This window comes from Salvia splendens, chromosome 14, assembly GCF_004379255.2.
Source record: "Salvia splendens isolate huo1 chromosome 14, SspV2, whole genome shotgun sequence".
In the NCBI taxonomy this organism is placed as follows: Eukaryota; Viridiplantae; Streptophyta; class Magnoliopsida; order Lamiales; family Lamiaceae; genus Salvia; species Salvia splendens.
The window spans coordinates 15010268-15022057 of NC_056045.1; the positions used below are offsets into that span (position 1 = coordinate 15010268).

Consider the following 11790-nt stretch of genomic DNA (forward strand, 5'->3'; position numbering starts at 1 on the left):
TAATTATAAACCTTTTATCACCATATTGAGTTTCTAAATGCAGTAGTATATTTATTGCAATTATAAATCATTATCATCATGATTATGTCACTATTATTATTTCACCAAAAATTGTATGTATATGTATAATTATTACTTCATCACTCCCTAGCTGAACACTCTTTTTTCACCCATTTTAAAAAAATATTATTTAATAACTAAAGCGAAGAAAAAATAAAGTGAGAGAATAATGTAAAGAATAGTCTTCTCATATTTTTCACTTTTTTACTTTATTTTCTCTCGACTTCAACTACTTCTCCGTCCCAATCGTATTCTTTTTGAGATGTCCTAACTAAGTTGAGTCATTTTATTTTTTGATAAAAAAATTATCCAATCACTCTTATTTTATTCTATCACCTACTTTACTATCTCTTTATCTTTCTTACTTTATTCATCTCTCATACTTTTCAACACAATTTATTAATTTCCATGCTCGAAAGTTTTAACTCAACTTAATTGAGACGAAGAGAATTATCTTAAAACTAGTGCAGAAAAAGACCGTGAGAATTGAGGGAGTACAATTTTTCTCTTCATATTAATATATTTAATTTTTTTCCCTAAATATTTTAAAAACTCACGACGTCTCCTATAATCTCGTTTGTTAAGTTTGAAATAACTTTTGAAAGAAATGGGTAGCATAATCCATATAAGTAGAGGCATATTTGTTTCCATATATAATTTGAAAATGAATTTGGTTAATAAAGGGATGGAAGGCGGTACGAAACGCACAAAATCGCGGTTCGTCCATCATTCTTATCCTCAACCTCAAAGGCGCACGATAGCGTAGCGTCTCCCTTTTGTGCCTCCTGCGGCGATTTATCTTCGCCCAGCCTCGCCAAAACGAATTTCCCCTCAATTTTTAATTGCGAAACCCTATATCTCTCAAGACGGCCTCCTCTCATTCAGATCCGAAATCTTTGTCAATAAGTATTGGTCTTCAAGCTCTGATTTTCTACCATCGGTTCCGATTTGACCTGCTTTACAGGTATTTTTATTCAATTTGATTATAGTCCTTGTATCATTTTGCGATTTCTGCTTAAATTTCATTAGCGATTAGGTTTTATATGTTTTTGCTATAAAATTCAAATCCAGTTCATCATTATTATGCATTCAGCAAAAAAAAAAATGCCTTTAATCGGTGGGTTTAGGTTATAGTGTCTCGTTTTTCTCACGATCAAATTAAATTTTCTCGAAATACATAAGTGTTTTTCAAGCAATTGTTTTGGCTTTTATTGGTGAATTGATGTTATGTATATTTTGTCGCTCGATTGAATTTTATACTGTCTGCATCTTACGAGGCTAACGATGATATAAAGATAAAGCCTGGTTGAATCTCCTTTCCATCACGTTTCTTAGAATTGCAAATTTTCTTCTTTTTTTCCCTGTTAGATGCAAATCGGTTATAGGTTTTGTGCGATTATGTACATCTGTTTGTTGGATTATACAGATAAGTGATACGTTAAATTGTTAGAAATTTATCTTATAACTGGTTTTCTTTGTTGGATGTTCCTTGCTCTATATATCAAGCAAACTAATTAATTCTGCTGTTTGGAATTTCGTTCATGGATACTCAATTTTCAACAATTTGCCTATCAAAGTTTTGGTTGATTGAAACGTTTATTTTTCTGTGTTCAGGATTGGGGATTCAAGTCCTGTGAGACCAGAATCCATATTTCCTGCTTTTATATAGCAATATATTAGAGCAATGGGAGGGTATGAAAAAGATGTAAGCCACTCTCCATCTTCAATATTTTTGTCAGGTGTCTTTTTTGGCAATGGCAGTTTATTCTGAGATTTTAATTTTTCTAAAAAAATTAATTTTAATTGCAGGAGTATGAAAATTGGGATGAGTATGAAGAAGATGGAGAGGAGCAAGAAGAGGAAGATGTAGATGACGATGGTTATGAAAGAGTTCATAAGCCAACCCAGGAGGAGTTGGATTATCTTGCCCTCAGGCAAAGGTTAAAAGAGTCTATTCGAAAGCAGATGAAGAAGGATACAGGGACTGCAAACCCTGGCTCCCGTGACAAAGTTAATTCATCACGTAGAGACAAGTGAGCTTACCTCAAAATTTTGATATTGATGTTGTTTTTTGAATATTGCATTTAGTAAATTGAAATTTTATGTATATCTGATCATCTATGTTGGTTTTATTTTGCTTTCATGGGTTTATTCAGCCAGTTTTCGTATGATTTTGGTCATTTGAGCATTCTGCATTGTTGATTTTTGGCTGAACATTACACTACTATCTAATTCAAACTTTGATGATGAATCAACAAGTATTCTTATGCTATAACCGTATTGCATATTAATGTTATGCTAGTATTTGCATTCATACGAATCGAAGGTTGATATTGACATTAATCTGTATATTTGCAGCTATGGTTCTTTCTTTGGGCCTTCACAGCCTGTTATTGCTCAGAGGGTGATCCAAGAAAGCAAGTCCCTCTTGGAGAATCCAGATCTAGCAGCAAGTATATGTAGAACTAGCCATAAGGTACGTTCTGTGCACTTTTGTCCCTTTTATGTTGGCACTGCTGCTTTTCTCATTACTTCTAGGTTTTTACTTGTTGAACCTTAGGATGGGTTTAACCTAGCTACGTGTTTAGAACATAAAAAACTGCCAATTCAAGCTGCTGGCTAAGAGAGGTGTGGATAGTTTAATATTGGTTTGAGCAAGCATTGCCATTATGTTTTGTGGTTCAGTGTCTGAGTTGTACTGGTATATAGGAAGACTTTTTTTCCTGAGTTGGGGAAATGGGGATGGTGAGGATTGAACCGTAGAACTTTCTCTTTAGCAAGGACACCTACTTTGTTCTGTTGCAGTTGCAGCTCTTGAAACACATGAAGACACGCCTATACATGTATCACAGCCTGTTTATTTTAATAATAATTTATTAGTTGCATCTAAAAGAAACTGAAAGCATGTTAAACTTATTTTACTCATAGCCTGTGTTTATCCACAGGAGAAGAAGAGCTCTGTTACAGCTCCTGTCAGTTCAAAATCTCAAACAAACCGTCCGCTAAGTGTTAAAACTGTGGTACGAATTGGCAGTATCTGCTCCTATTGTTATTTGATTGTTGTACTCTTATTTCAATTGTGGCCGTTGGTAATTGATGCAGTTGAAGAAAAAAGTCGAAATACTGAAAAATACAAGAGACTATTCGTTTTTGTTATCGGATGATGCTGAGGTTCCAGCCTCCTCAAAAGTTCCACCCCCAAGAAAAGTGTCAGCCCCCAAGTCTGGTGCGAGACTGCTCTTGTACTTTCTGGTTCGTTGACGCAAATCTTATTGCAATTGTATTTTTCTAAAGGGAACTTATACATGTTTTTTTGTGAACTTGAAGATGCAAGATCTGCCGAATTAATGCAAAGGAGCAGACCAATGGGGAATGGTCGTGCAAAAGAAGTCTTCAATGGTCCTGATGGCAGAAAGCCTATGCTTCCATGTAGCCAGAGCAAATCTAAAGTTGGGATGGATAAGTCAGCTCATACAAACAAGTCATCCACAGAATCTAGGAAACAGTTTGGTAACAATAATGGAAGTGGGCCTGGTCGGCCTCTTGGACCTAAAGTTCTGCCTTCTTACAATTCTGTTCGTGCTACAGCAAAGTCGGCCCAACCTGCTGCAAAAAAAAATATTTCTGTTGTACGTAAACCAACATCATCACCACTCCAACCTGTTGCACGCAGACCTGTTCAATTGAATCCGCAATCTGGCAATAATAGACCTACGTCTTTGCATGGCCAGCCTTCAGCTTTGAGAAGACCTGTACAAAACGATAATTACGAGTCTAGCAAGCCTAAGGTTGCTAGTAGACAGTCATTGCCTTCCTCTAAGGTTCAGGTATGGGCTATTGGGTGAGTTATAGATTAATTTTTCTTTATTGACTTCCAAAGTTTCCTAAGGGTTATATTATGGTCTTTGCAGTTGAAGAGGTCTCCTCAAAGTCACCCCAAACTTGGTCCTTTGCGAAATGAACGGCCAAAGGCAAAACCTAAGAGGCAGTTTCCTGATGATGATTCCGAGGGTGAACAGGCCATAAATATGATCAGACAAATGTTTGGGTAGTTAAACATTTTTGACTGTATCTTGTGAATTATTCATTTTTTCAGAGGGAAAACTTTACTCAAGTATTAAAGACTACAATTGTTTTGTAGTTATAATCCCAATAAGTTTCGAGATGATGATGACACTGGTGACATGGAGGCCAATTTTGATGATATTCTGATGGAGGAGAAACGAAGGTCAGTATGAAGGACTAATATATACACTGGTTGAATTACATGGCTTCTTTTTACTTTTTTTATGCATTTGGTTTAGTTAACTTAATATACCCCCTACATCCTATTCTAAAGGATACATTTTCCTTTTTTAATGACACATTTCTTAAAATGGAAGCATCACTACTCCCACTACTTTTTCTCATTCTTACTTTATCCTCTCTCCACTTGACTCTCAAAATAACACCACATAAAATCCCGTGCTGAAAAGGAAATGCTACACCTAGGGCGGGATGGAGGGAGTACATGGGTTCATTTACATGACTTCTTTTTACTTTTTTTATTCGATGGTGGTGCTATCAACCTGTATCATCATTAGCCATGTAGGAAATTCAGACCCATATTCTTTACAGTTTAGTTTCATACGTAAATAGCAACTTTGACTTTTACGTTTGCAAATAAAATTTTAAATGGATTTTTAGTTGGAACATGCTACGTGCCTCTGCTGGAATCTGAACATCAGAGTTTGTATTATTTGTTGAAATTTAATAAAATTATCCTATTATTTGCCTTCTTTGTTCATCCCTTGAGAATTGTGGGTACATGTTGGGGACAATAGTAGGGTATTCGGGATAGTAGTATTTGTATATCGTTGATGTTAGTCATTGCATTCTGATATTTGGTCTCGACATCCAGCTGTTTGCTTTGAAAGTTGAAGTTTGTTGACATGTTATGTATGTTGCCCAGTGCAAGAATTGCCAGGCAGGAAGATGAAGAACAGCTCCGCCTAATTGAAGAAGAAGAAAGAAGGGATAGGATATGGCAGGCAAAGAAGCGCAAGATGAGCCATTAAAGCCCATCGTAGTAAATGGACATGGGGCGGAATTTGTTATGGTTTGGGTGCTGTTTGCTTTGGTGCTAAATGCATAGTTTTCTACTCTCTCCGTTCCAATTAAGTTGAGTCATTTCATTTTTTTTTGACTAAAAACAAAACATCCAATCACTCTTACTTTTTTTTCCATGACTTACTTTCCTTTCTCTATATCTTTCCTACTTTATTTATCTCTCCTATTTTTTAACACAATTTCTTAATTTCCGTGCTAAAAAGTTTTGTATCAACTTAGTTGGGATTGAGGGAGTATCTAACTATACTGGACTTTTATGTGACAATAGTTATCATTTAGATTTGGATTCTTTATTTCCTTTTTATTCAACTGGCAAATCCATAATTTTATAAAAAAGTTGTCTGTTGTAAATGTTGTAGTTATGTTGTGTAGGTTAGGCGGATTGGTATTAATCTGCTTTCAAAAGAGGAAGGAGCGAGGACGTAATGGATTGACTTTTTTTCTCCCCCTCTGTCCAACTTATTACTTTTGGAAATTTTCCGTCTCCATTAATACATCCAAATACTATCTCTCTTCATAATTAAATTTTCAACTTTTTTCCTCTCTATTTAATATGTACACTAACATTTTCAATCTTCAATGACACTTCTTCGGTTCGTGAATATGAGACTAATTTCTTTTTGGCATGAGTTATAAGAAATGGTAAGAAAAGTTGGTGGAAAAAAGTTAGTGAAATATGGGTCCCACTTGTATGTATTAGTTTTAAAAGATATGCGAGTGGAATGAGTTGTTCTACCATTTATGGATGCGTTATAATGCTAACTTTTCTTGGGCGGATCAAAATGACTCTTTCGCGGACAGAGGGAGTACACATTAACCAATAACGATACGTTATAATGCAAACTTTTCTTATATTGTTAACTTATTAAATCATCAACTTAGTACTCCTATATGAAAAATGTCAACACGATGACAATAATATGTCAAGACAATTTAGTTGATATTCTTATATTTTTTGGTTGGCATATTGATGTCATCGTGTTGACATTTCTTAGGTACTGTATTGATTAGTTAGCGAGTTAGCAATTTAAAAAAGTACGTGTTATTAAGAAATGTGGCAAATTGCCATATAAGTCAAAAACTTTTTCTATTTTTCAGTTTTTCCCACGAACTAAAAAATTAGCGTATAACGTCATAAACTTTATCGGGTTGTTGGAATTTCCCATTTGACCCGACCCTGGAGTTTTCCGGTCAAATTCTTGCGCACGTGGCAATCCTGAAATATGACGTGGAAAACGTCGGAAATTCATTAACCCTAATAGTCACAAACTTTTCCCATTTTTCGGTTTTTCCCACAAACTATTCCCATTCTATTGTCGCGATTTCTTTTCCCTCATGTTGCAATTTCTGCCATATTCCAATTTTGATTTTTTCCATTTCAAAGCATCGATTTGTAGTCAACTTGAATGTGTGATTTTTAGATTTGTTCGAATTTAGTCTATTTTCGTATTGAATGTGTGGTTTCGATTTCAATTCGTATTTTTTAGAATAATCACTTTAGCTCTCAAATCTTGACCAATTCAACGTAAATTTCAACAATATAAACGGCTCCATTCTGAAAGGCCTTGCGGAAAAATCGAAGGAATCATTTCTCAGCACCTTTCTTTTTGGGAAGCCTCTTGACATTGTGTTCCTCAAAACTCTGGCTATTGCTGCCGGTGGAGCCGCGAGTGCATGCAGAGGAGAGAAGAAGAAGCTCTCTGGCGGCGCTAGAACGGGAATTGCAATTAGATTTGTTTTAGGGTTGCTTCTCTTGTTGTTACTATTATTTATCCTGTGTAAGAGGCGGAGCAGGAAGAAGTCGTGGTCAGTCGACATGCCAGCATTTAAGAATCAAGAAATTAACTCCTCCGCCGCCATGCAGAAGCCCCTCGCGCATCGCCGCCGTCTTGCTCATCGGCAACGATTTGATAGTGAAGTGAAGGGGGTGTGAATTTAGGGTAAGAATGGTGAGTGAATTAGGGTAAATTTGGGGGTTTTGTGGGTTAAAATACGAGTAAGCACAATTTTAATACGTCAGCAGACACTCAACAACCACGTTAGCTTGAAAGGACACGTCAGCTAAAAAAAATTTAGTTCGTGGGAAAAACCGGACAATAGGAATAGTTTGTGATTTTTAGGGCAGTTTGATACGTCAGTAGCCACGTTAGCTTATACGCTCAGCAACCACATCAGCTTAAAAAGTCACATCAACATGCTTCATGGCCGGAAAACCAGTCATGAGAAAACAGCGACAAAATATAAAGTTCATGACATTATACGCCAATTTTTTAGTTTGTGGGAAAAACCAAAAAATTGAAAAAATTTGGGACTTTTAAGGTAATTTGCCCTTAAGAAATGTGTCATCTAGGCCATCGCGGAGTAAGTAATAAAAATGTCATGTCGGTGTATGTATAATGGAGGAAAAGTTTTGAATAGTTAACTCAAATTAGTGTTTTTTGGTGGGCTATCCTTGGAAACATAGATGGTGTTTGGTTGACACTGACTCATTAATATATAACTATCTATCTTGGATTCATTTGAGAGATTATTTTAGTTAGAGAGTGGTGTATAAGACTAATTATCATATGATTATTCATCTAAGATTAAGTTGTGATACTCAATTTCATAAATCAAACATTATATATTAGGGTTATACTAAAATGATACCCCAAATTAAAATGACAACCTACTACCAATGAGGACAGTTAGATTTAGAAACAGATTAAACCTTAGTCTGTCATGTGGCATGCTTGTTTGCCTATGTATAGCAGATTGCTTGATTATTTCTTATTTTGTATCGCAGATTGTTTGGAACCATATGTTGAGTTGCTTGCATATGAATCGCAGATTGCTTGCCTAGGTTGTCATTTTAACTATGGTGTCACCAAAATGCTCTGATTTCGTATCCCATTGCTTGGAATCATATGTCAAGTTACTTGTCTGTGTATCGCAGATTTCTTGCTAAGTTGTTATTTTAACTATGGTATCATCATAGTGCTCTGATTTCGTATCTCAGATTGCTCAGAACCACATGCCAAGTTGTTTGCCTGTATATTTCAAATTGATAGATGTTAACATAATCATAAGATAAAATCTTACAAATTAAAGAACCCAATATATTATAAGGAAGGAGTGAGAGCTTTGAAAATAAGAAATGTTACACAATTTTTATAGATACATTTACTAGTATTGTTTAACGGTGTTAGAGAGCCCATTAATTTTTGCAAAAAGCATTCACTGGATGAAAGAATTAAACTATCAAGAATTTTACAGATAATATTAGAATTAAGTACCGAAACTAAACAAGCCCTAAACCCAGAAGATCCACCCATCTCTACCATGAACACGTCTCCATTTCATAATCTCCCATAACTGATTGCAATTTGTAGATAAAAACACATCTAAAGTCTAAAGATATTGGTAGTTTGGTAAATATTATTAATTTGGTTAATTTTATTAATCTGCAAACATCATCACTATGATTATATTCACTGATATTAAACCAGTTAATGAAGAGAATTGATACTATTTGATTATATTAAATAAATACTACAAAACAAACAAAAAATGGTTTGTTGTTGCTCCTAATCTGCTATGATTCGTTCAAAGATTGCATATTTGTTGTTACTAGTAAAACGATATAGCTTCTCCAAATATTATTTTAAAAATAGTTCATTTACCTTGAGTGATACTCTCTCCGTTTCATTAAATATGAAACATTTGCTTTCGCCATGAGATTTTAGATAGTGTTGTGTTGTGAATTAATGAAAAGAGAATAAAATAAGAGAGATAAAAAAGTAGAGATGATAATATTTTCATTTTAGGAAACGTTTCATTTTTAATAGAACAACTCAAAAAGAAAAAAATTTCATTTGTAAGGGGACAGAGAGAGCATGTATAATAACAAACAAATCTACTTGTTGGCAAAACACATCCTTAAGTCCTTGTACTTTGATTGTTTATTTCAATAGGTTCTTATACAATTTTTTCGTTTTAGTAATTCCTTGTACTTTTATATTCGATATATTTCAATCCTTATTTAACGGAATCATTAACTTTTCCATTATAAAATAACACATCATATGTTAATTATTTAAATATATTCCATCTAATATCCTAGTTGGAAAATATGAACATAACATAAATATATAAAAAAAAAGATAAAAATAAAAACAAAAATACTAAAGAATTCCAAATCGTTAAAAGAAATTTGTTGTTTGATTATTTGAAGTTCGAATATTAACCAAATATAAATTAATATTCGAACTTCAAATAATCAAACAATAAATTTCTTTTAACGATTTGGAATTGTTTAGTTTTTTTTTTGTTTTTATCTTTTTTTTATATATTTATGTTATGTTCATATTTTCCAACAAGGATATTAGGTGGAATATATTCAAATAATTAATATATGATGTATTATTTTATAATGAAAAAGTTAACAGATCCGTCAAATAAGGATTGGAATATATCGAATATCAAAGTATAAGGACTTACACAAAAAAATTATATAAGAACCTATTGAAATAAACAATCAAAGTACAATGATTTAATGATGTGTTTTGCCTATTTTGGAGATAGATAGCAGTTCTTTCGGAACCGAATAGTTCTCGGTTAGATATGAGAGTCGAGTTCTCCGAGACGTGATAATCGGGGCTGAGCATGTAACAATTATAGATGGTTATCAGTTAATCCATATTTAACCTTAATCAATTTAGTTAACCGATTAACCATTTAAGTAGCCCTAAACTGGTGGAATATTATTAATTCGATGCAACTCTCACTTCTATCTAATTTTTGAAGGTTGTAAATTGATAAATCTTTGAGTATGGTATGACTAAGGTTTTCGCTAGTTAGATATAGAAAGGACGATGACCAAATACTCAAATTCTAAAGACTTCGTTGAGTATGTTTTGAGCATTAATTTTGAAGGTATGAAACTTTAGCATACATGCTGCGTGATGATCGAAAATACTCATTCCGTCTCATTATATGTGAGACACTGTTTTCGGCACAAGATTTTATAAAATGATGTTTTGTGAGTTAAGTGGATAAGGGATAAAAGAGGAAATGACTCTGATACGATCATCGATACCCAACGTAAAAGGATTCACTGAACACGAGAACCATGGATAGATTTTTGTCTAAGAACCTCCAAATCATGATAAGGAGCTAAGATGCAGATGGGTCATGATTCAAACAGTAACCAACCTATCAAGATGGCTTCAAAACGAGACCTCCAATGTGCTCAGTTTCAAAAGAGTTTCACGTAGATACCTTGCATGCCTCAAACGGACTCTCGAAGTCTGATAGAGAAAATTATGGCCGTTTTATGAAAATTGCTCAGTCAAGAACCTTCTACCTAGACGGGGTGAAGTTGCAACCAACTCCACTGGATGGGTCAAAGTTTCTAACCTTCAAATTTCAAAAACTTCTACCCGGACGTGTAGAACTTACACCAAGGCTACCCGAGTGGGTTAATTTGCGCTAGAACATGAATTTTAGCTAGTTCGAGCCCACTTTTGGGCCCTTCTATTTTATTTCTCTTCCATAGTATAAGTATGCTTTGAGGCTAGCATTAGACTTTGATGAATTAAAATTTAAAAGACACTTTAAGAACATCCTCTACTTTTTTAGACTTATCCAATTCATGTTTGAAGTTGTTTGTTTACTATTATCTAGATTTAATTGATACGCTCGGATTTTACACGGTTTTAAGGCCAGCATTTGGTCCTTTTTAATGTAAAAGTCGCATGACATGTCCATTATTTGCATATTTTGTATATTTGGGTATTTTGACATGTTTTGTGATAAATGTGCATATTTGAGCCTAAAAAGGAAGTCAAATCGCGAAGATGGAAATCTGGAGTTGTTCTGCATGTCCAGCGACCGCTGGCGCCCAACAGCCGCTAAGCCAGTAGCGGCCCGCTCCGGAAAAGTTGTGCATGAAATCAAGACACGCCTAGCGACCGCTGGAGAATGCGTGGCGACCGCTGTCGAGAGTCCAGAGAGTTACAGAATGATGGATGGCGACCGCTGAAACAAGTGCAGCGACAGCCAGCCAAAGGTCAGAAGCCTCGGACCATCTCGTGGCGACCGCTGGCCTAGGTGCAGCGGCCAGCCGGGAAAAAGCGGCGAGCGAATTTGCCCTACTTTCTCCCCAAGATTTACCATATTTTGCTACCATTTTCCTTATATGATGAGAGACGATTTTTCCCCTATAAATAGCCCCCAAAGCTTCATCAAAAGAAGTTCTTCTCTTTGCAAAATATTTCCAGAGTTCAAGAGTTAGAGTTCTTCATTGTGCAAGGACTTGAAAAGGGATTTAAGACAATCAAGGCTACAAGATTCAACCTTTGGGTTTTATTGCTTAAGTTCTTATGCTTTCATTGTCTTCCCTTGAATCTATGTGTTTAGCTTATTTCATTATGTGTAACTAAACTCATAGGATTCTAGGGATGTGTTAGTAACTTTTATTGGTTTCTACAATTCCTTCACCTATTTAACATCCTCTTGTTCTTACTTTGTTTCTTCCTTAAGTTGTTCCGTAATACTTCACGTTTGAGTGACACATTCGGTGATGATTTAATATAACTTGCTACATAGTCGTGAGAGGAGGTTGGCGAGTTAGATCCACTT

At 34.9% G+C, this 11790-nt stretch overlaps 1 protein-coding gene across 2 annotated transcripts; it reads left to right on the plus strand.

The window, feature by feature from the left end:
* Positions 1-737: 737 nt before the first annotated feature.
* LOC121763367 (protein SPT2 homolog) lies at positions 738-5614 on the plus strand. 2 transcript variants are annotated; one of them, XM_042159372.1, is made up of 10 exons: positions 738-1024; positions 1675-1765; positions 1870-2093; positions 2419-2536; positions 3006-3077; positions 3163-3286; positions 3388-3887; positions 3972-4108; positions 4202-4288; positions 5012-5614. In XM_042159372.1, the coding sequence occupies exons 2-10, from the start codon at positions 1745-1747 to the stop codon at positions 5115-5117; spliced, it is 1389 nt and encodes a 462-aa protein (XP_042015306.1). In that variant the 5' UTR covers positions 738-1024; positions 1675-1744; the 3' UTR covers positions 5118-5614. The 2 variants fall into 2 exon arrangements, with proteins under 2 accessions (XP_042015306.1, XP_042015305.1); XM_042159371.1 differs by having other exon boundaries at positions 739-1024; positions 3006-3080.
* The last annotated feature ends 6176 nt before the right edge of the window (positions 5615-11790 follow it).